The sequence below is a fragment of the Chelmon rostratus genome, chromosome 23 (genome assembly GCF_017976325.1).
Source record: "Chelmon rostratus isolate fCheRos1 chromosome 23, fCheRos1.pri, whole genome shotgun sequence".
Lineage (NCBI taxonomy): Eukaryota > Metazoa > Chordata > Actinopteri > Chaetodontiformes > Chaetodontidae > Chelmon > Chelmon rostratus.
In genome coordinates, this window is record NC_055680.1 from 4,385,690 (window position 1) to 4,411,063 (window position 25,374).

A 25,374-nucleotide genomic window follows, 5' to 3' on the forward strand; every position below is an offset into this window, starting at 1 on the left:
TGGTAGGACAATTTCTACTCCATCTTCACGAGCAGCATTCTTTGCAAAGTAATCTGCTGCTACCCAAATAAAACCCACCTCACAGTAAATTCTGTAAACTGCTATAAATAAGTTTTATTTGTTTCCTCAACTTGTAATTAAAGCTGCTCCTGAAAGACTGCACAGGAGTGAGCAGTGAATACTGACATCTTGTCTGAAATTTTATGTCCCTTTTTAATTTTTAATGCAGGAGCGGTAACTCCACGTTCCCCCTCTCCAATCCTTTCGGCCACCTGTATAAATGTGTAAATACAACCTCCATTCTTGTTGCAGAAGATTAGCCATGATGGTGCAACTGACCAATAGGCAGGAGGGCACACATTACCTGATAACACAACAGGATACATATGCACCTATAGAGTAGGAGGAACAGGTGAGTTTAGCAGCAGTTTAATCCAGGCACTTCAGATCTTTTAAAATTGACCCCTGCAAAAATATCCACAGGAATCTCAACAGACGATTCCTTTGCAAACAAGAACCAGTATCAGCGTAAACACTGAGATGATCCAGAGAGTCGTTTTTACCCAAAAGCTCAAACATTTAGAAAAACCATACACATTTATTTCAAACCATCAGTACAAGCTGATACCCACACACAGCCCTCAGAATAAATGAAAATCTGGCCACGTGACCATGAAGATCATTTCCCCAAATCACAGTGGAATGCAGAGTCTTTCATAGTATTGCTGTTTGTAGGCTCCTTTAGGTACCTGCACTTCCCAGCAGCACACGTTAGGGGGCGCTGTCTGCGACAAATACAGCCTGCATTCAAACATAATACCATTCATCCACTGCTCTTACCTACTGGGTGTTTGCCTTTGCCGCAAACTGTCCCAGCATTCTTTTAAATCAACATTTGTCTCTCAGATGTCTCTGGATATTTGTGTTGGAAAAAGAAGTATCTAGAGAAGCTGACATTAAACAAAATAATACTTCATGTTTGCCAAAAAAGCAAAAGTGTTTTTGGTTTTTTTTTTGTATTTTCCCTTTGGCACATTGCTACCCATATCAGGGCTGTAACACAACCCAATAATACTCAGAACACACATGAACAAAGAAATAAAGCCAGCGGTCCACAGATAAACAATACAAACTTGGCTTTGCCACAATATTAAAAATGTGTAACAGTTCATGTCAAATTCCTCTCAGAAAGGCGTCTTCCTGTCTTGGATATCGAATAAATCGGCATGCAGATACAGAGTGTCCACAGCTGTAGCAGCTTCCTGACTCGTCTGTCTCTAGTGGAAGACACGTCTTCACAAAAGCAGCCACATCAAGCGACACGTTACAGCATGTAATACAAAAAAAAATAATAATCTGAAATTAAGATGTATTTACAAACATTTGGCAGCTTTTCCAGCTTCAATTCGCTGTGTACTGTACGTATGTGCATACATGAAGGTACAAGACATGACATCCTCTCAACAAAGGAGCAATTTATATTGATTATTTATCTACGTGTGTTTGTGTGTGAATGAAGGCGTGGATGTGAGGCTGGTGAGGAAAGGGGGACATATACTTGAATACACATGGATTGAATTTGTTGATATGCTGATTTACTTCCTATTTCTTCACGTTTTTAACAGGAAATCGTTTGCATATTTGTACAGAATAACTAGTCATGTTTTGGCAGTATGAAGTCTTTATCTGATCCAAACTGTCTCGGTGCTTAAGGCAAAGGCACGAGGACAGTAAGACAATATGGAGGTATGCGTGTTGCAGGTGTGGCCAGAGAGGAACAAGCCCATGGTTTGGATCAGATCCCAAACCGTGTTGTGTAAGGGAACTGAACACAGCCACAGGTACTGATACACTGAGCACTACCAAAGCAAAAAGCCACCCTCTGTAGAGATGTGTTGCAATCTGCTTTTCTGATGTGCCAACATTCCCATAGCCTCATCTACCTCTCCTGCATTTCCTGGTTTCCTGCTGTACACGTTCTTGATTGCTTTCAACATTCCCCTCAAAAGGTATGTCAGCTGCATTCACCTGTTAGTTCCAGCCTGTTAGAGCAAACTGGATTGCAAAACCTGAGCAAAGAACATCGTCTGAGATTAAACGCCACAGCTGCACTGGAGATATTGTGACATTGTCTTTGCTTGAACCAGTAATCCGAAGGGAATACACAACGCACGTCGCCGAACATCAGGCAGAGATCCGGAGGTGTCCAGGATATGCTTTGCAGTAGATGTTTCCTGAAAGATTTTGTTCTATTGCACCATGTTCCCACACGATAAAGAAGATGCAGGATCAGAGTCAAGGTGCAGCTTTTCCATAATTAACCACAAACTGGTTTTCTGGGTTGTGACCAAACCTCGCCACTGTATCCACATTTGGACCACCTCCAAGATCAAAGCTGGCCAGTCTTGTAGGTTCACGTTCTTTCCCAGCTGCCTGCTAAACGATCTGGGCCTTGTGGATCATGGAGGTGTGGGGACTGACCACACTGGGGTTTGGCCGGGGTTTGGGCCTGAGCGTGCCGTTAGTCTGCTGATAGCGTCGTGTACTGTGCGCCTCGGACACCTGAGAGCTGTTCGTCTCGCTGTCCTGGTCATCGGGGTGCTCCTGACTGGCAGGACCCCCCAGACCTTCGTCCACCTCATCCTCATCATCTGTGACCGGCGGGTAGTTGCAGCTCAGAGGAGGGTGCTGGTGATTCCTGGCGACACTTCCTGGCCGTGAACCCCCATCGCTCGGGATAATGGCACTGCCGTTTAGCTGCCTTACAATCTCAGTGGACTGCACCATTGGAAAGGCTGTCGGAGTGAGAGGAGGGTGCAAACGAGTTTCCTGCTGCAAAGACACACGTCTTAATTGCATGATCATCAGGTAAATATGCAAAGCTTAATGAGCTGACATGCATTCCGCTGCTTTGACTTGCAAAGGAACACACATGCACAAAGACACACTTACCAAAGATATCATGCTGTTTCTCACATATGTCTCCACTCTTAGCCGGTTCTCCTCGTCTCTATCCAGAAGCCTGTCTCTCCCCCTCCGTGAGTTGTTGTGCAGGAGCGGTCTGCCCAGGGAGTCGAACGCCACCCCTCCGCGTCCACCTGAGATAGTGGATCTGCTGTCGCGGCAGTGGGCCTGCTCCTGTCAGCGCAGGAAGAGACGCTGATCAGTACTCACACATACACTGATCAGGTGCATGGATTGTAGCGTCTTTTCTACTCTGATGAGTGACTTTACTGATAGGGCAGCTTTTATTGAAAGATAACTTCATTTACTTATAATGCTAATGAACTGATTAAAGCAATAAGTCAGCATTTTGGGAAATATGTTGATTAGCTTTCTCTCTGCAAGAAAGCAATTGAGTGTATTTGTTAGAAACATTTTACATTTGCTGCATTATAAAGTAATTATGGACCCATAGAATAAAGCATTGTTTAACGTTCTTTCCTGGGCCCTGTATTCCTGGTGTCACTCCAGGAATAACAATGCCAACAAATACGAGCTACTGAAAATCAGAGGGTTTATGAGTGCAGCTAAATGTAGGCTACAAACCTACCTCTAACCCACCTCTGACAATTGTGAACTGGAATAAGCTTGTACAGAAGACCATGGGTCAGGTCAGCATTTTTACAGGACACCGTGGATTAAATCAAAGGGACAGTTTCACACTTTGGGACAAATATTTCTTCTCTTGCCTCCTAAAGATCTACACCACATATGTCAAACTGATTCCATAAAGGGCCGTGTGACTGCAGGTTTTAGTTTCAACCAAGGAGGAGCACACCAGGCCAACCAATCAACATCAAGGAATCACTTAGTTATCAGCTGAAGACTGAGATCAGCTGATTAATTGATTCCAGCCTGGTGTGCTGCAACCACACGGCCCTTTATGGAATCAGTTTGACATGCCTGATCTACACCACTCTCATTTCTGTACGCTTAATACGAAACTACAGTCTGTTAGCACTCTGCAGCTTGGAATAAAGACCAAAAACAGAGGGAAACAGCTTGGCTTTTTATATTTCTTGGTCAGATTTCCTGGAGTCTTCAGAAAGCAAAAAAGCGCATTTCCCAAAATGTCAAATTATTCCTTTAAGTGCCATTTAGGATCCATAGAGTAGAATGGAGATGTACTCTAGAAACAAAAGGTCCTAAGAAAAGAGAGCATAAAAGTAGCTCAAAGGTCTTCACCAATATAATGTGCTATTATGATGATGATATTATCTGAGATGCACTACATTCACATTTTCAATGCTGAAGCTCAGAACGTAGCCATCTGGCATCTGGACAGTAAAGCCTCAGTCCCCGGCCCCGGCCCTGCATGCAGAGTAAGACAGACATGTAGACTGACCCCGAGGGAAGACAGGCTGGTCCTTATGGTTCCCTCCACCCTCAGAGGGATGTGTTCCTCCATCTGCAAAGGAAAGAAACAGAGGGCTGAATCAGATGTGGGAATGAGGATAGATCCTGAACCCCAAAAAACAAGTCTGTGCCTTTAACAGCATTCCCTTCCCAAGCTTCAAACCCATTTTTACTTGTTTCCTGTAAAAGACAAATAAAGTAGGTCATGCAGTGACTAATAACAGCCAAGATACTAGCATTTGACTGCCACAGCTAACTGCCACTCATGGTTATAGAGCAGAGCATTAGGCATTCATTCCATTAAAGAAGGATCCTTGAATAAATGAGAACCATATGGGAGCGGCAGTCTGCGAATTCTGATCACTGGTGTCCTCCAGTCTGACAGCCTGAATCAGGTCGCGCAGACATGGGAGGAAACACAAGATGATGATGCGGCAGTAGGACGGTGTGTTCAGAGAAAAAGAATAATTCAGTTATAGTACCACTCCTCTGGGATCCGTGCTGATAGAGTTCATCCTCCTGAAAGAAGCTTGCCGGGAGAGAGTGCTTATTTCCTCCCTGACAAACGAGACGGAGAGAAAAAAAAGGAGAAAAATGAGGAACTTCCGCTGTGGATTATGTGTCATTTTTTTCCAGCATTTTAAGTTTCAATGTAGTTCACACTGCACACTTTTCATTGTTTTCATTTCGTTTTCATGCGTATGTTTTAGTTTCCTCATCCCATCCTGCACACATATTCATTTACTAACTGAACTTTCTCGCTCCTCTAATCCTATTCAACACGCTCCGCTGTTAACTGTCAGCTGTATCATGCTTAATAGTCCTGATTTGTTCCATTCACAGTCACTCTCAGCTCAGTCTTCCCTGCGGAGCTCATTACAGTTTCACATCATCTTATCTCATCTTAATTAAACATCATGTTATCTCAGCGTACTTCCTCTCAGTCAGCTCCCTCTCCAGCTTCTTGTTCCTGCGTTTGTGGTGGCAAGTGATGGTGATGACGATGACGAGCATCAAGATCAGCAGCCCGCCGGCCACGCTCCCCACGATGATCATCAGCATGTTTTCTTCCATTTTGTGCTGCCCGGGAGTTTCTGGAGAGGGTCAGCGGGGTAGCGGGATTAGTCGGATGCATGCGTTTATTCTCACGGTATATATTATTCTGACAAGTCACAAGTACGTGATGTTGACAGTGCTGTCATCTACCTGCCACACCAATCTCCACCTCCGCCTTCCCTACTCCCACTTCATTCTTCGCCAGGCACTGGTAGGTGCCGCCGTCTGACAAGCGTAAGGGCCGCCCGAAAGCTAGAGTTCCATTAGGGTGGGGGATCACACCCTCCGGCAACTCTCCACCCATTCTGCAAACAGGACAAAACAAAGGGACATTACGATGGATTCAGATCAACACATGGAGTTAAAAGGAAATCTGAGATCCTCATTTTTATAAACATTGTCAACATCTTCAGATGTGGAGTTTTTCTATTATATTCCAAAGAATAACTTGAACTTTTAGGGACTGTACATAAATTATTGGGGTGCAGTGGAAGGGCTGAATATTATATGTCACTATTTTAAGGAGCAAGGCCCTCCACAGCTATATTTATGCTGAATTTGCACCCTCTCTTTGAGTCAGATAACACCCTCCCAACAATATTCAGTTAAATTCATATTTATTTAAATAGTGCGAAGAGTGCAGGGCTCTTTCTATACAGAGCAAGAACTCTTTAATGTCTTTGATAATAACAACTTTGAGTCCAAGTGTAAAACATAAATTCTGCTTGCTAATACTTTTTGACTTATACTCAACTGAAAACAGTACAAAGACAATATCTTTACTGCTTGACTTCATCAACTTCATTGAATTTGGTGAATTTAATATCCTGAATTTGACGCAGCAACACGTTTCAAACAAGTTGGGACAGGGGCAACAGAAGACTGGGAAAGTTCCAAACAGGTGTTTTTGGAGCGTTCCACATGTAGAGACATTCAGTGGCAACAGGTGAGAGTGTCATGAAGCCTCGTGTTGTTTTTATCTGAAGGTCAGAATAAGGCCTTGGGATTTTCTCCCTCATCTCTTTCAGCGTCGTCATGCTGTTGGACTGTTTTGTACGTCACCTCCCTCCTGCTTTTGAAGTTTTGTTATTGTTGCTTTTAGATATGCAGTGTTCCTCTGAGCGTCTAACTTTGGTGGATGTTAAGTTTCCCCTCCTCACACTGTCCTGCTTTACTGACTGCTTTTGGCACATTTTACAACATGCGCCTCCCTCACCCAAAGTGCTCCCAAACAGAGACACTTGCCAGTCCAGCGACATTATACAGTGATAGGAAGTTGTATTTGCACTGCATTACTGTGTCATTAACTGTTGGTTTTATACGTATATACCTTCCCCTTCCATCCACAATACTTGTTTGAACTCCACTGTTTTGAATTCAGGCTCTGGGTGAAGTTGTACAGTTTTCTTTGGCCGAATACAAGTTAGTGGAAATGTGTTTTTGCAGAAATTATTATGTAGAACTGATCATTTATAAATCAATGGCGTGAGAAGTACTTGAACAATGACGACACTGCATAAAAACTCCTAAAGAAATCATGTTACTTTAACAGGTAGTAACTGAACATACTGAACATAAGCTCACATGAAAAGTCATGTCTTTTTGTTCTTCGTCGTAGTTTTTTTACCCGTTGCTGCTTTTTGTTTCAAACCAACTGGAAACATAAAACACATCACCAGTTGAATGTTAATTAAACGTTTGAAAACCTTTCCTGAATTTTTTGGAAGTTTTGCTAGACAGGAATAATCAGTGAGAGGGAATGTACCTTTATTTCTAATATAATGCCCCTTTTTCAGATCTGTTTTCAATCATATTTGAATAATGTCTCTCAACTGTGTGGTACCACCACATAGTTCCTGGCAGTGTGACTCAGGGAAAATGTTTTTGATGAGCAACACTGTCCAGGGTGTTGCCTCAGTGTTGTTGTTTTGAGCATATTTGAGTTAATCCGTTCGAACAGACTTGACCTTAATGTCTGCCTATTGCTATGAACATTATCAACCCACATTACCCCACAAATTCCGGCCGTATTTATTATTACAGGAGCTTATGCCTGTAATAATAAAAAGCCTGAGTTTCGATTTACAGAGGCTACACTGACCCTCATATACTGCACAGCACGCAGGTATACTTTTTCATCCCCAGCAGGAAAGAGAAACTGTTTTACATAGGCAGCAGACACACCTTCATGATAACATCTCACACAAATCCACACATTCTGCTTCCTCTTGCTCCTCTCGCCACCCCTTGCCCCCCCTCTGCTGACCTGCTTCCACTCGCTTACCTCTCTCCTTACCAGGGCTGCCTCATCCCTTTCCCTTTTTTTTTTACATCCCCCTCTTCCTCCCTCCTTCGTGTGAAACTGTCTCATCTGTCTGCTCTCTGCACAAGCCACAACACGACACTGTGACACCAGCTATTACTTCACCTGCCGATTTTTATTGACAGAGCCAACAGGTTCGCCCGCTGCCGCACGTTTGTGTGTGCGTTCATGTGAAATGCGCGCATGAGTAAGGGGAGGTTGATTGCAACTCGAGGTTTTGAGTGGTGACTTGTGTCTGTGTGTGTGTACAGGGTCATGAGTGTGAATGCTTGTGTGCATGGCGTGTGTCTGCTAAGCCTTACTCACAACAACCCATTTCCCAAGGTGTGTCCCGTGACTAAGAGCAATTAATATGTACATCATGGCAAAAGCAACTCAAATACGAAGAAACCCTACCAAACATTTCACTGATATTTCTTTACATTTCAGAAGTACCAACGCTTTAATCATAAAACACAACTGTGTGTAAGGAATTTCTCCCTTGGGGTCCGACTGTCACTTCTCATAATTCGATGGAAGCCATTCCTCTTCCAGCCACTTCATGGCTCACATTTTTTTATTTTGCTTTTCTAGTCACACTCTACGCCACGCCCTGAGAATATCTGAACGCACCAAAGGAAATGGCTTAGAGTTGACACCAGGCGACTCAAGCTGAAGAACACAGGCATTTGAGTCAAGCCCTCGTCTGAGATTAAAGCTGGGCAGCAATGTGTTGCATTTTAAATGACACACGCAACATTTGAGTCTGCCTCCATTCAAGCAGCAGAATCAGGAGGCAACAATGCCAGGGCTTGTTTGGTTGTCATGTGGAAAGGGTGGAGATCCACCCCCCAATACACTGTAAAAACTCACTTCAGCTGTGAATGTAAGTGACCAGGCAAATAATCCATCAACACCGTTTACACCTTGTATCAAAGTGTGCTTTGGATTGTGCTTGAGCACATGGCAGCACAGGTGTAATTGCACCCTCAGTGGAAGACTGTTAACAGGTTGCTGGAAACCATGAGCAGAAATGCGACAAAACGGAGACCCACTCATTAAAACATTGCTCCACAGCACTACCAGTGGTCAAAAATGCCTCTGGTTGCCTTTAACTTCAGCCTGAACTGCTCAAATATACAGTATATAAACTGACATACAAAGCAAAGCATTCATTGTGTAACCCTTTTTAAATCAAGGCCAGGTCAGAAACAGTGCTGAGAGGTGTGATTTTAAGCTAACAAGGATTATGGACGTTCATACAGTTTGGGATCTGAAGTCACATGGCTTCATGTCATGATTATATGTTTTGAAATGCTTCTGAATGTGGTGACTAGAAATTATTAAATGACTTGATATGAAACTGACAAATATCTCTATCTAAATGGAGTCTGTAATAAAAGATGAGTTCATTTCCCTTAACGAACAGTTCACGGTGTATGTCAACAGTGCTTTGAATTACATGCTTTTTGAGGTCGCCACTTAAGTCTCCAGCCCACAGTCACATAAAAGAAGATCAGGGGTGGAGAAAATTATAGAGTGGAGGCAGTTCAGCTTAGAGCTGCATTTAATAGCGTAACTGCAAAATTAATTAGTTACTTTGGCCGTGAGGATGACCTTAGCGCAACCTCGCTGATGATCCCACGTGCACTCTCGGCTGTTGAAATCATAGCAAAATAATTGGTATAATTACTCTCAAAAGTAACAGTGACCAGACACATCAGACAGTTAGTCACATGAGGACTAGACAGCCAGAGAGGGAGGCGGGTCCTGTACCTGATCCAGGTGAAACTCTGTGGTTTGGGGTTTCCTCCACTCACGCACCTCAGGGCAGCATTCTCCAAGCCCACAGACCAGTCTCCATTGTATCCAGACACCTCTGCATATGGAGGGACTGGGAGGAAGAACAACATTTTACCAGCTTTGCTTAGATGAGGCAAGAAAATGAGGCATTAAACTTAAGAAAGGAAAAAAACAGGATCGAATGTAGCTAAGGCCGAATATCCAGGCTTATAGCTGATGCAGTTATAAAGGATAACATTTTACAAGAAACCAACACCATGTTTTGGCTGCCAGTCTGTTCCCTCTCAAGAGACCGATTCAAAACTCACAGTGCACCACCAGGTTGTGTCTGAGCCTGCGGGGGCCCTGGAAGGTCGGATGCCACACCAGACAGTCGAGCTTCTTGCCATTCATGTTCCTCAGGGGGTAGAGGGAGTAGTGCGAGGAGACCGCCCCGTTGTCAGAAGAGCGATTGATGGACTGGCCGTTCAGGTCGGTGTCCCAGGAGAGGCGTGGAGGCGGGCGGGCCACAGAGCGGCAGGAAGCGGCCTGCCCGTAGGACTGTCCCTCGACCAGAATCACGGGGTCCAGGGAGGAGATAGGAATGGCTAGAGGGAGGATTGTTAGAATGTTTGATCAGAGTGACGATAATGATGATAAGTCACACACACATAGACTTAAAGAGACCTTTAAAGGCTCTATAAACATGGAGCTGTTTTGGTTTATTCACATGTGAGTTTTCTCTATTTGGATTAGCGCTTTTCTCACTCACTTCAAGTGGGCGGGGCTCAGTTGGATAAAGGTGATGTCACATATTTCCACGCACCTTTAATATCAAACTGCAGTAACTGTTACTGTTACCACTATCCTCAGGTGTCATCAAATCAACCAGGTCTGAAATCTTAAGGATTGTAACTTTAAAATAAACAACTATTCAGCTTTATTTAACTTGTTATCAGTACAATGATTATTATGAGTAATTTACAGGCAATACTGCTAACCGCTAATTAAAAATCAAAACTGTAATCAACACTAATGCTGACATGTTTGCAAGTGCCAACAAAGACTCAACTGGTCATTTGTACCTATCACTTTTTGAGCAGTATGAGCAGCAAAACCCCAGTTTTTAATCAGTTTTTATACTGCCTTGCTACATAGTCTAGTCCCTCTACTCACTATGCTGATTCTGGCCCAAATCCAGAAGAAAGCACAGTTTAATCTTGACTCATAACAAAGTTTCAATGCAGAGTTTCAGTGGAATAATAATGTAAAAATGTCAGAAAATCTAATAAAAGCTCATTAGGTGGAATACAAGATCTAAAATAAAATCATCATAATTGCAATGAATTGATAATATAGTCACATTATGTTTCATATGCTGATCATTCCTTATTCCTTATAGGAGTGTACCAAATGTTTAACTTAATATGTGAAAACTAACTGACAAATAAGGTGTTAATTTTGACAAGCAAACAACAATACAGCCTGCTGACAGCCACATCGATTCCCTTTGTGACTGGAACACAACAGGGCTCCTGTTACTGCACTAATAAACTGAGCTAATGTTTTTTTACTGTATGGCAGAGTCATGAGGGAAGGACTCACTCCACACGATGAGTGACATTTCTCTGTCAAAGTTGCCTGAGGGGAAGGTGCTGATGTGGCAGATGTACTTCCCCTCATCAGAGACCTCGGTGCTCATGATGACCAGAGACGAGTCCACCGTGGGGTCGCTGTTTTTAAAGCGAACACGGCGAGACCACGTCCCGAACGCTGCAGACAGAGAGAGAGAGAGACAGGGACGTAAGAAAGGGGGAGAGCGTTAAAGGACCGCGTGAGGAAGGATGTGACACAAAAAATTAAGTCTTGCGGGTTCAAAACATACCCCAGGGCTCCTTTTGTCACTTTCAGTCCCATACACATGCCTGCACCCTTGAAATTACATTTACGTTCTGGCTGTTTTCGCTCACAATCTCATCCAGCATTTCTCACACTCACATCGAGTGTTAGCCTCAAATCATCACAAATTAACCTAAAGAGAAGACACCAAAAATGAACAGCACAAAGACCAAAGGTCTTAGCGCCCTTGAAACATCCCTGTGATATCACAGTTAAATTGCCAGTGCCTCTCACAGTCCACACTTTTAACACTTTCACATGGTTGTCAACACTTCCCTTAAATTCTTATTAGTTCTATGAGTGAATAAGAAAACAGCTACAACCAACACTTCGCAAACCAACTGATAATACCACCAGAGAGCTTGCTCAGTGGACTGAGCATGCAAGAGCTAGGCCATGATGACCACTGACCTGTCTGTCCACTGTCATGGTGCGCAGTGATGATCTGCTCCTTGGTGGCATCAGGTTTCTCCTTATACCAGGTGACCTGCACCACCACAGTGTCTGCATCTGGCTGGTAGAGACAGGGCAGGACGGTCTCCTCTTCTGCCAAGGAGCGCATGGGGTTGTTTGCAGGGATGTCCACGAAGTCTCCGCGTATCACTGCAACTGATGGACAAGAAGGGCAGGCGGATAAATGCATCTGCTGAGTGTCCAAAAAATAAGACAGGTGTGGAGGAGAGGAGGTACTACAGCTGACATCAGTCCCTCCAGGGATCATGCAGTTGGCTGCTTAAATTATGAGTCAGTGCCACTGAGTTCAACACTGCAGCGCTGCTGCTCTGAGCTGACAGTGACCTCTGACCTGCAACCTGAACCTGTACGAACAGACAGTTGCGACAGCTCGAGGAGGAAGAGCAGCTCAGGAAAGCATCTCGCTTGCTGGTCTGGCTAATTTGCTGGCTTAAAAAGAGAGTAGCCATACCTTTCACGTTCAAAGTACAGCCATAGGCTACTTGTCTATTCCTGTCTAGGTCGGGTCAACAAAGCAAGTCACTATGATTTTGATGTGAGCGCCTTCGTTGTCATTAAAGTTAACCAATCAGCTCACTTGTGCTCTGAATAATTGTGATGATGCATTTCCCCACAGACACCAATAGTGTTACATCAACACAAACTGCTTTGTTTCTTCCCATAAAGCCAATGGTTACTTGTTTTCACTTTAGACACATCACACACACACACACACACACACACACACACACACACACACACACACAGATATTGATAATGAAAAGACAATTATAACAGGGTCAGGAGGGGTATCAGTGTTCCAGGGTCCTATGTTCAATATTCTGTGAACACATTCTAACCTTCCTGTTGTGTCAAACTAACTAACTCCAGGAACGTAGGACCTGTTGTCATGTTCCCGCTTTCTGCCAAGTAAATGTGTGGAACACAAGATCCTGGGAACACAGCAAGGACTCCACATCGTGCCACAGTCCGCTCAGGATTTACTTTAAAGGAAAGGTTTGACATTTTGGGAGGTACCACTTATGTTCTTTCTTGAGTTTTAGATGAGAAGATTAATATCACTTGTTATCTATGAAGATTAAATCTCTCTACCTTTTATGGTCTGTGCTTTGTTTCATCCATAGAAAAAACAAAGTATAAAAATAGCAAGTTGAAGTGCCAGGCCAGCTGTTTCCTTCTGTTTGTCTTAATGCTAAGAAGACTGACCGCTGTTTATTTTTAGATGAAGGTGTTTATGATGTTCATTTAGAGCTATACATCTACTGGAAATGTATTTAAACATTTTGGAAGATATTATATGTGCAATTGATATCTGCATGTGGCATGAGACACAGCATGTTTAAAGTTTTGATCCGCTGAAGGCCTCTCGATGTTGTTTCTCACCCTAATGGTGGACCATGATTATCTAATCACTATCAGATGTGTTACAAGGTTGTGGCCAATGTAACATAGCATAGCGTGGGTCCTGCTGTGATTGCTGATCTTGAAGAAAGGCCCGAGGGCTGAGACATCATCCTATTAAAGGAGAAATGCATATGGGGCCAGACCGTGCAACACACTCCTGCTCTCGGGTCTGCTTCGCCACAGCCCTTGGTGTGCATTACTTATCTATGATATGCTGGCTGTATAGCGTCATATGAGACTGGTTTCATTCTTCTCATCAGACTCTTGGCAGGAAAGTGAATGAGCACATTTCCCAAAAATGTCCTCCAATATAGTGTTTTTTTTAATGTTTGTGACTGGACCAAAGTTTCAGCAGTCCTGCGAAAACATCACATCGTGTACGAAAGTAGAAATTCACTCTTCGATGTTTGAATGTCAGGGACAGAGAAGCACGGATGGGGTTTAAAGAGTCCACGCGAAGACAGAAAAGAGGGAGGATAGAGAAAACATGCTGTCTATCAGAGGAGCTCAGCACAAGTAAAGATATGTCGCTTGACAAGTTGCCTGAGATAAGCTTTCAAAGCAAACTGAAAGGGTTACTTCACTGTCTGGACAGAGCGAGGCGTTCAACGAGGCCTCGGGAAACATACGGGACACCAAACGCAGTCAGCACACACTGTGTGGTGTGAGTCTCACACTGTCACAGTCCCTCATTTTTCTGCCTGTCTGGTTACAGATCAGTTTGCTCATCTGTTTGTTGTAGTGTGCCTCCTCATCTCCTGTCGTCCTCTAGCAATCACACACCGTCTCAAGGTGTTGATCTCTGCAGCCCGTGTTCAGGGGTTAATAAGAAATTGCGAGAGTTAGAGGTTTGTTTGCATCTTTCAGAAGGATATGTCTCTTGGCGCGCAGCTAGAATAAAAAAAAAAGTGAAATTCCTGCTAATGCATACAAGTGTAATGTTTCCCTCTGCCACCCAAAGGCCTGAACAGGTGATTCATCTTCACAATGTATTATTATATTGCTGCTCTTGGCATCGGGCTCGTGTTGCTGGTGATTGATTTATTGTCAGAAGGAGCGGTTTCCTGATGGCGATGACCCTGTTGAGACTGAAGGAAAACAGCTTGCAAGGAAATGGATTACTCCCTAACGCTAATGATATATCAATTCACAACATGGCAGCCCATGTTTATCTAAACCGAGCAACAATATGGCTGGCCTTTTCATCAGTTGAATCTAAAATAGTCTAATCAGTAGAATTTGCCTTTTTAGGCATTTCTGTCCAATCCCACTGTTTTCTGCTGCAATGTAAAATCAGTGTCTTGTGCTGTAGACAGTAGTTGTAACTTGTTTTTACTGGTAACTATCTCTTCTCACATTTACATTTTTCAGTTTCACCATTGTGTGATCAGGTTTTGACTTGTTAACATGGAGAATTTGCCAAAAGTATTGAAAGTACTCCAAGTGACCCCTCAGCTGCAAGCGTACCAGGAAGACTACAGCAGACGTCTACAGCGATGCTGGCAGCTCTGTGACCGCAAAGCAGCACTTTGAGCTAAATGCTAATGTCATGCTGCTCAGCAGGTCCAATGTTTACCATGTTCACCATCTTATTTTAGCAAGTTTGCATGCTAACACTGGCTCGATAGCACTAACCACAAAGTTCAGGTTGATAGGAATGTCAGTTGTTTTGCAGGTCATAAAATTAAGGATTTGACGAATTCAAAATTTTATATGGTAATCTAGATAAAAAAAAAATAAGCAATCACCCAAATTAATCCAATTCATCCTGAGGGGGACACGAATGTCTGTACAAAACATCATGGAAATCCATCCATCAGTTGGGAAATCTTAGTCTAGACTAAAGCGTTGAAAGGACTGACTGACAGACCATCAGATGCTGCCATGCATGGCTAGTAAGAAATAGAAAGTCAAGTTACAAAGCCTGAACAGGAATGAACTCAACAAACCTTCTGGTAGTTTCCTTTGCTGGCCACTAACCACTAACACACTATTAACACAGTTTTGATATGTTAAACGTGTTTCAAATCATCTGCATTGAGTTCTGTGGAAACATCAGCAAAGATTCCAGAACAGCCCACACAACTTGTACCGAGCAGTAACCCAGGAAGGCACCTTAGACTGGAACACAAGTTCACAGTCTGCAGTCCCGTGTGTGCCAGTTTCACACTGAGCAGCTCTTACAGGTGTTGATTCAATACCTGATGTGGGAATCTGCTCAGATATGTCGGTTGGTAGGATGTGATTCATGCGTTTACCATCAGAAGTGATGAGTGTACGCGGCAGACAGGTGTGTTTTTCCATGAATGTGTGTGTGTGTGTGCATGTGTTTGTCACCCCGAGGTTCTGTGGAATCTGCCTGCACGGCATTACTGGCATAACAGTCAGCCTATCCTGCCTTTCTGCATGGGAAAGACAACACGCAGTACAATAGAAAGACTTCTTGAGGCTGGCAATGCATAGCCCGGCTGCATTTATCACATACGCGCACACACAGTAGGCTCAAGCAACACACACACAAACACAAGGAGGGTCTATGCAGTTCATCTGAATCAGACAGAAGGAGGGGAATTGGTCAACGGCAACCTGTTTTTCCAGAAATATCAGACTGCACAAGTGTTTTCTCAAACAGCACCGCTCCTGCTAAGTCTATCCCTGAGAAAAGCTGGCCACCTGCCCAGAGTGCACAGAACTCAGCTTATGCATATGCATGAGATACTGCTGGAAAGCTATTGGCCAACTTTCATAATCAAAATCAGTTGGGTAAGGACACTTCAACTGAAGTATGTTCTTAAATTCCTCTTTGTAATGTTCTCCAAAACACACATTCAGTCTGTTGCAATGGCTTTAGAGGTAGGCCTGCCAGACAGTATAGAAGTACAGGAGGAATATCACCAGATGGGTGAGATACACATGAAACAGCCCACATAAAAACAACAGTAGTAAACACAGACATACTGTAAAGTCTTAAAAGAATGGCATAGATCACTTTAGACAGAGTCCACAAAAAGCCTTCTCACCAAAGATCCAGAGGACACAGAGACGCAGAGAGACTGTTTCCAGCAGAGATGTCATTCTCCTCGGCAGTTGCTGTTAACTCCAGGTAATAGTTTTGAGGTATCAGTCCAGGTAATAGTATCCTAAATGACAGGCATGCGTGAGGCACTGAGGCGGACTCATGCCTCGTGTTGCCGGATCATCCTTTCAGGACCAGATCCCCTCCGAAGTTGTAGTCGTGTAAACTCAGTCCTCGTGAGCGTCCTTTCAGTTTGGTTAGGTGTTGGTTTGTCAAGCGCACGCCATCATGTTTGCCCTTTAGAAAAAAGAAGGTGCAGCTTTACCTGGTTGGGATACACCTGTTTGTGCTACACCTCTCTCTCTCTCTCTCTCTCTCTCTCTCTCTCTCTCTCTTTCACACACACCTACCCACAAACACACACACACATACACACACATTTGCGCCAAAAGCCGCCATTCCGGTTTGGCGAAGGCAACATGACAGTTATTTGCTCGTCTTTACATGCTCTGCTCAGAGGAGAGGCAGGTGAAAAGCAGGCACGGAGAGACAGTTTAAACCGTGTCCAAATGACGCAGACCTCATATTATAATAGGCTACTATACTCGGCTGATGCCAAAACAAAAGGTGCCTCCTCCCATAGGAAAAAAACAAATTAATCCTTTAATTTTAAAGGGGATAATCAGAAAAAACAGTAAAGATGAGCGACACAGAGGCACTATGCAGATTTTGTGAATCTAAATCACAGGAATAAACCAATCTGCCCTCTTTTGCTTGATTTTCTACTAATATTTAATCAAGAAATGGAATGGTTTACACATAATGACACATCATCATCCACAACCGCCTCGTAAATCAAGAGGGCATCATGCTGTTGTGTTTTTCCCCACAGGAGCACATCACAGTCTTTTTCTCCTTTATTGGTGACATGTTGAACAGGTTTTTAATCAGTCCGATCTGGGCTAAAAGTGACACAGATGAAATCGTTTCATACTTACTAAGTCTTCGTGAGCTTCATACAGTCGAGCCACTGTCAGAAAAATAACTTTTTTTTATTTGTTGTCTTGCGGTTGTTTACCTTACGCCTGGAGGTTTACCACTCCCCACACAAACAGAACATCTAGGAGACAGGGTTGCCCTGATATACCACATTAAAGAGAGACAAGCTTATTGCATAAGAAAGATAAACGTTTAATAGTTTTTTTTTGTGCATGTATAACAGCTCTATGCATCCTATTAGCAGCGGTTTACATACAAAACTTCACAGCAGTAGGCCCTCCCTGCTGGGAGAGAGGAGCGTGTGTGCACGTTTGAGTATGAACAGGTGAGAACCTCACCGAAGACACTGTCACTGCCATCCTGTGGTGTGCAGGAAACACTGCTCCGCCTCTCGAAGGCTTTACCTTCGAGGCCGAGCTACAACATCTACCATCTTGCACAAAACTTTTACACTGAACACTGTGAGAAAAGACTTCTTTCAAATGGCCTAAAAGAGGAAGTTAGTTGGACAGTGTCTAGCAGGAAGTCGGCGTAGGCACGGAAATCAGCTTTGAGTGTAACAGCTATACATGAGAAAAATATTTTTTTCACCCGCTGAAGCATCACAGTTATCAAAATATGTACGCATGACAATTAAATATACGCTATAGAGCAGTAGAAATGCCTCATAACTACAAGGGTAAGCATTTTTGAGAATTGTCCACCTTGGGCTCACCTTCCCTTTTTTCTGTCTTGTTTTGGTCTTGTCCTTTTTAACTTGCCATAAATTATACAAAGGGGAAATTAACACAGATGCTGAGAGTCTCACATTCTCTCAAAACATAATATGCAGGAAAAGAAATGCTATATTTAAATACAAAGGGGGAGAAAAAGAAAACAGTCTCTGACTCTCGCTCATCACGTCACTTCTTCATGCCAATAGTTTCATATGTGTCCTGGGCGTGAGGAGTCAAACCCTGGGAGGAAAACAGAGGAGGGAAATGACAAATTCAGCGTACACTGCAATAAGTGTTCATTTAAGCAATCAGCTGTCATCGTTCATAGCATCCAGACTCACCGTATAAATGCCTTCTTCAACATTCTGTCAGGGGTAGAAAAGAACAAAGTCAGATACTGTAAGAAAACACACATTGTGACATAAAATCTAGTGAAAGACTTCATGTCTTTTCTGGTAACTGGCTGCAACAGTGAACCTTTAAAGAGGAAGGCGAAGAAGAGGCTATTTGAGAAGTGCTGCAAGCCAGAAAGCCAGGCGCCACGTCCGTGCACTTCACGGTGTGTGTTTGTGTGTGTCACAGTGGGTTCAGCTGCACGCAGTGTGTGGCTGCAATAGGAAACAACAGACTAAAAAGTCGAAGCAGTAAAACAGCAGGTTAAGAGCTCTTACAATGCGATAAAAACTCTGCAAGGTTAGCGAGTCATTTTCAAATCTAGGGACATGCATACCATGATCATGAAAGAACTGAAGAAGAATCTTTTTATTAAAGCTGCTATATTCATTTATTTTTCTTTAAAAAGCTCCATCTATGTCGTTTGAATTCAGCAACTAAAGGGGCTCTTGAGCAGTTTAGTGGTTGGCGGCTACCGTTAAAAGCATAATAATGAAAATAATGTAAAGAGAGGCTTTTCATTGGTCTGACAGCTTGTTGGTGGACTCAGGAAATCGAAACTTTGAGCAGAGCCGTCATAATAGTTTAACCTGCCACAAACAGCTGCCAGGGCTGCTGGAAAAAAACAACAGAACAAAAAGACAATAGGTGTGTGTGGGGACATATGCCAGTTCCATTCTTCGTGTTCGCTGGCCCTGAGGTTTGACCAGATTGGTGAGGTTATTTTTGCCTCCTGATGAGCTCTGTCTCTTTGGTTTGGTCGCTGAAACTCTAGTTTGTGGTGAGGTAGTGAATTGTATGCGCGTCTCTATATGCGTGTTCGACTAAATGTCATGTCTTTGTGTCTAAAGTCACGTACATGCCGCCTGTATTCATGTATTCTTACCTGCTTGGCCTTTGCTTTCCCAGCTTCAGCCCCTTTAGCATTGTAGATCTGTAAATAGATAACCAAAGGCAACCAGACATTGTATTTTCACTAACTTTTTTTTGTTTGGTTTACAGGCCATAAGTATATATTCGTACATCAGTGAAGAATGCATTCAATACACATGCTCTGAATACATTGATTGTCAAAATTAAAACGCGAGCAAGCTCATTTAAGCCGCATTTTTGTAGCAAATATATTGTATAATGTAACTGTTCCATAATGGTGACTGTCATTAATATCACTCTACGTCAAAAACATGTTTTTTCTTCACTTTGCCCACAGTACCATCATTACACACACTCTAAACTAAATACGTAGTACGTGCAACAGCGGAAAGTAACAACCACAAATCAACTGAGTCAAAGTCCAATACAAAAATAACACAGAGAAGTATGTGTCAGTGTGTGATGTTAATGTATTCCAGTAAATTGTTTGGTGTCATTGAGTCTTTTTCCCTTTTCTGAATGTGCAGCGTGTTCTATTTTGCTGACGACACCCTATTTTTCACCCAGACATTAACAATGTACCAGATTGCTTTTAATTATGCTACACTGTGTCTTTCATCAGACAATGCAAAATAAAGGATTCATTTGTATTCAAAAGGACTCCGTTCTTGCACATACACAGCAATTAGTGATATGTTGTGTTCTTATCCATGCATGTTTCTGTAATTATGTGGCATGCAAACCTTAATTCGGCAGTACAGAGCTGTCAGTATGATGCCGTACAAAAACAGGATACCATCCAGCACGTAGCAGATCTGTGGCTCTGCAAGAGCAGCTGAGGAGACACAGGAGAGCACTTTGTTAGGAGCGAACCCATAATAACAGCACAACCGCATGTGTTGATAGCACTGTCGCAGCTATCTAATCATTTTAAGGGAATGCATGTAACAGACTCGTCATTTGTCACAGAGCCCATCCTCCTCAAAGTTTGGCCCATTGCTGCATTAATTAATCCCGTAATTTATCCTGTGTTTCTTTTAGGGCAACACACAAAGCGACAAACGTTTTGCCAACTCTCACACATCTCATGTGACAAATACTGCTCTCATTAACGATAGGGCTGTCAGTTGAGAAACCAAGGTGTCACCATTTCAGATTGGGAAACAAGCAGCAAAAACAGCCATTACATCAGAGAGCAAAGGGTACAGAGCACTGTTGTATATGTGTTATCTTCAGTGGTACTTATACAGTCTTTGGAAAAATATTTATGGGTAGATGTGGAGGAAGAGTGGGGTGTACTGCAAGATAAACAGACAAGAAAATTAAAATTAAAAAGCTAAAAAATAGAGGGAATTACTAAAGGATGGGGGCTGGGTGAGACAGAAGTGGGGCTAAGAATATCAACAGGGCTGACATTAAGGGTGAAGCTGATGTAGTCAGTGCCCACTGTGACACTAAGGTCCACAAGCACACAACAGACCCGTAACTGCGAAGCGTAGCCAGGCTCTTAAAAATTAAAAGAGTAAGGGAGGACTTAGGCACATTGCGCATATAGAAAAGGATGTAAGGGAGGGAGAAGCCCTACACGCCACTGCGCTGATATCTGTTCCTGTCATTCCTCTGATGAGGGCACCCAGACATCCTGTGGAGGCTCTGCTCGCTCTGATTTTTGCTGCAAAACAAACTGCTGAATTCTCCTCCTGAAGGCGCAAAGGGGGGGGCAGGGGTACCTCTTAAATGCTGTTCGTAATGTGTTTCTGGATGACCCTGATGAAGGCCACAAGCTGAAACACGCTGGTCCAACAATACAGTTGCCACACTTCAGCATCCAAAACATTGAGATGCTCGTTCCAAGCGGAAGCGCCGCTGCCCCCTGCTCTGGAGCCACCTCACAAACGCCGGCGTTAGTGGCAAAGACGATATGCGTGTGTCTCATCCGACTGGGCAAAGGAAACACAACGGCCCTTTTCAGTGCCAACCGCTCCTCTCTATAGAACAGCTAGCATGCTTATGCTCCCACTGAGCATCATTCAACAGGAGAGCTCAGGTCACGGTTGTTGCGTGGTGCGGGTGCAGATCTGAGGGGGCCCAACTGGCACAACAGTGTGAAAAGCAAACATCAATGATTGCGTATACACTTGGGATGAACCCAGCTCTTCCAGGAGGAAGCCTGTAGAACATTTTGGGTTTTGCATCTCTGTGTGCAACATGTGTTAGAATGCAGAAAGCTTTTAAAAGGTACTTTTTGTTTACTTCTTGGCCTACCTGGTGCACACATCAAAGACTCCCATTGCAGAAGGTTTTTATGTGTCATTAACCTTTTGTGCAGGGAAGAATTTGTTGCAGAAATGATGAGCAAGCTCTTTCCATCAGCACAGCGACATACTTCATCATATTTTCACTCATAATTCCAACATATTCAGTTCCGATCAGCTGCAGGGCCTTATAGTTCTGCTGTAAATTCGAGCATTTTAATATGGGGGTCTATGGGAATTGGGCGGCTTTTGGAGTCAGCCTTAAGTGGTCTTTGGAGGAACTGCAGTTTTTGGCCTGTGGTGGATATCAGAAATAAAGATGGAAGCAAGTCGCTCATGAGAGTTTTATCATGATCTTGCAGGGGGTTCAGACACACAGATAAGAGTCTGTTGGTGACCGAACACAAATACAGAGAATAACTGCGTCTTTATAATTAGTTTGAAGGTCATGAAACCACTCTGAGCTGGATAAGGTGAGAAACAGTGGAAAGCAGTGGTCAACAAGACCAAATAAGGAGGAAACATAAGTTGAGCAGTTTTCCACTGTTCCGCACATCGTTATGTGATCATGATTGTGAAATCATCATACGATAGGGTTTGGTTTGCAGGCCCGCACAAATCATTTTTGATGTATTTTTCAATTCATTTTTCTGATATATCTGACGCTGAGCTCTACATGTAAGGCATTTCTGCATATGCGGCAAACATTTTTGGAAAACACTGACTCGAGGTTGGCAGTTATTGAAATCTGTTCACCTCTACCCCTTCTTTTAATTAATTAAAAGTTTAAAATAATTTAAGCAATTGATGCACAAAAAACTATTGTGATCATTAGTAATTAATGTACTGTGCTTGTAAATCTGCAAATATGAATCTCTTGTATTAAAATTAAAAAAAAATAAAATTCATTCCCGAGACAATCAGGTAAGAGTGAGCATGGTCATCACAATTAATAATTCTTCTTCTGTTTTCATCACATGATCACTCAACTTTAAAGTTACTTCTCTTTGATTCAAAAGTGCACAGCCAGTCTGCCACACAGGAAAGAGCTGAAGGCAGTCGGACGCGCAGGGCAGCATGAGGCTCTGACTGGCCAGCTGAAAAGAGAAGCTCTACCTCATGATACTCAACAATAACACTGGTCGGTTGGAGCTCGTATCGCTGTGGGCTGGACTTCCTTAAATTCCGTGGATTTAAATTAAAACGATGAGATCATGGAAACTGAGAATGACTAAAAAATTGTGAGACGAAATTCGCTGACAGGAAGACACATTAGTAAAAACAAAGTAAAATGTCACACACAACTTGTAGTAATTGAACCAACTTACCGATTACTTTACAACTTGTTCTCCAATTGTTTTTAACAACACACTTAAATGTACATTAATTAAAGACATTTCAAGTTCTTTTTAATGCCTCATTTAATTGACTCATTACAGTAATTAACCAGTGAAAAGGATTCCTGTGGGGCAGTCCAGACTCCATATGTTATTGTCTGTTTCTTAATTTTCAGCTTCATTAGTCAAGACAATTTACACACTGTTCAATCAAACTTGAGCCGGAATATAAATGCTTGTTTAGATTAATTACATTTTTATAGAATTTGAATGTGATTGAATATATGAAACGCTTAAGTTTCTATTCTTACATTAGATACATGGATGGTGAAATCCGCAAACAGATGTAGTTTTGCGTCTCGTCTCTTCCTTCTCTCTCTTTCTCCTGCATTACAAATTCAAGGGAATTAATCACGATTGTGAGATCAGTGAGCACATGACTGTTTCCCACAAAGAGAACCACTTCCAAATAAAGTCCCCTTTTCAGACTGACAGGAATTTACTATTGGTGGACATATTTGGCTTGTGGCTTATGGATGGATACTTATCTTTTACAATCAGCAGTGAAAACATTACATTCAGTTTGAATTTCCCTTCACAGGCAAGCGTGAGCCAGAGAGATGCGGCGTTTTAACTTATCTGCATGAACATCTCTGGTCCCCACAACTCACATGAGGCATGGTTGCAAAGGAAATAGCACTGTGATGATCCACCTAAAATAACTATGGGTCTGATTAAAAAGCGTCAGTATGTGGAGCTCACACATGGATTCCTGCGCAACTTCAAATGAGTGCGCATCTGTTTCTCACGACTCCAGACATCTAAAACAGACTGTATGAGGTGGTGCTGTCATGATCTGAATAGTATTCTATATAAAGTCTGCTGTGCCTGTACACAGTTTATGAGGGTCTAAGAGGTTGAGCAGACAAGGTGTCAGCGGAAGTGCATCAATGCAGCTACAACCACAATATTTTTCAGGTGTGTTAAGAGTAAACATGTCTTCAAAAATGAGACATTTCTCTTTGAAAACTGCGTACACCAGTTTGTGTGAATTTGCCTTATGCTGTATACCACAGATACCAGAAGTAGGCCATAGTCACCTGTGGTTTACAATTAAAGCTGAAATACGTCAGGTGGAACATCGCTTACACACTGAAGGATCCTCTTTGATTTTCAGAGTTGTACAAGAAAATATGAATTGAAACTGTTTATGGTACACCATTTACAATTATCTTCATCATTGACCGATCACCCAAATATTCAATTAATAATTTGGTCTATAAAACATTAGTAAATGACAGTCGCATTCTCCTAGAGCCCGAGTTGATGGCTTAAAATGGCTTCTTTTTTCTTTTTGGGCCGACTAACAGGCCAAAACCCCAAGTCACTCTGTTTACTTCCCTATAATGGAAGACAAGAAAAAGACGTAGATCCCCACATTTGAGAAGCTGCAACCATTAATTAATTTACATTTTTGCCTAAAAAATGATGTGATTGGTTATTGAAATTGTTGCTGTATTTACCCACTTTAATGTCTTCTTGGCCTGTTAGACAGTCAATGTTAACGACCTTGTTTAGGCTGAATGTGCATTGGAACGCACTGAAAGTTGTGAAATTGGGTTATTTCATCTTATTGCTTAACTTGTATTAACGTCAGTTTGTTTCACCGCAGTGTAAGGGATAGCCGTTAAAGCTGTGTATTACACTTTTTTTTTTATTCTGGTAATCCAGATACACAGAAAATATGGTGGAACTAACCTTGGTGGAATCTAATAAACTGTATATTTTTGTTTGAGGCAGGGTGCGCGTGAGAACTGGTTTAACAGAAGCGGAGGTTAGAAAAGTGATCATCCACTGCAGCCTCAGTGCCTCTTGCCACAAGTAGCAAGAACTGACAGTGTCCGCTTCTCTTTTCACAGGAACTCTAAGGTGGCGACTACGTTTGCTGCCGACACTGATTGGCACAAAGCCAAAACCTCACCGCTCTGCATAAACACATGTCCGTCTGACAAGATCAAGTAGATTTTTCTCTTGGCGTGTTCTACATAGCAAAAAAAGTGTTTAATCTCATCTCAAAAAGCATTATGTTCACCCCAGTTAACCATTTAACTCAACAGCCCAGCTCATACTGAACTGGGTTATTTCCTGTTCTTATCCTAAATTAAAAAGTCATGACAGTGAGGCCTTTAAATGTGAAACCACACTTACAACCCAGAGCAATATAAAAATTTAAGTTACATCCAAATTTCATGTCACAACTCACCGGCTCTCCCAAAACTCATCCACAGAGGAATCACCACCAGGAACGGGCTCCTGCCCCACACGGCCATGGCAACACAGGCTCGACACTGACAACTGGGCTCCTTAAGCAGCCAGCAAACACGAGGACAAATTGTGGGTGTTTTTTTTCCTCTGCGTTCTGATAAAGACTTGAATGTTGCATACTTCACAGCCAGGAGGGGAAGTTGTGGTCTGAGCTCTAAGTCCACTCGTCTCAGATCTCATGAGA

The 25,374-nt window shown here is 42.8% G+C and overlaps 2 protein-coding genes across 3 annotated transcripts; both read right to left on the reverse strand.

The window, feature by feature from the left end:
* Positions 1–582: 582 nt before the first annotated feature.
* Positions 583–16,649, reverse strand: nectin4a (nectin cell adhesion molecule 4a). 2 transcript variants are annotated; one of them, XM_041964582.1, is made up of 11 exons: positions 16,297–16,649; positions 11,810–12,007; positions 11,105–11,272; positions 9,829–10,107; positions 9,494–9,611; positions 5,566–5,720; positions 5,294–5,453; positions 4,842–4,917; positions 4,349–4,411; positions 2,953–3,138; positions 583–2,829 (listed from the first exon to the last, which is right to left on the reverse strand). In XM_041964582.1, exons 1-11 carry the CDS (start codon positions 16,349–16,351, stop codon positions 2,437–2,439), a joined length of 1,851 nt encoding a protein of 616 aa, XP_041820516.1. In that variant the 5' UTR covers positions 16,352–16,649; the 3' UTR covers positions 583–2,436. The 2 variants fall into 2 exon arrangements, with proteins under 2 accessions (XP_041820516.1, XP_041820515.1); XM_041964581.1 differs by having other exon boundaries at positions 583–2,832; positions 16,297–16,645.
* A 1,189-nt stretch (positions 16,650–17,838) lies between these two features.
* fcer1g (Fc fragment of IgE, high affinity I, receptor for; gamma polypeptide) lies at positions 17,839–25,331 on the reverse strand. Its single transcript, XM_041964585.1, has 5 exons — positions 25,129–25,331; positions 20,017–20,108; positions 19,287–19,334; positions 18,349–18,372; positions 17,839–18,247 (listed from the first exon to the last, which is right to left on the reverse strand). The coding sequence occupies exons 1-5, from the start codon at positions 25,193–25,195 to the stop codon at positions 18,194–18,196; spliced, it is 285 nt and encodes a 94-aa protein (XP_041820519.1). The 5' UTR covers positions 25,196–25,331; the 3' UTR covers positions 17,839–18,193.
* Between the last annotated feature and the right edge of the window lie 43 nt (positions 25,332–25,374).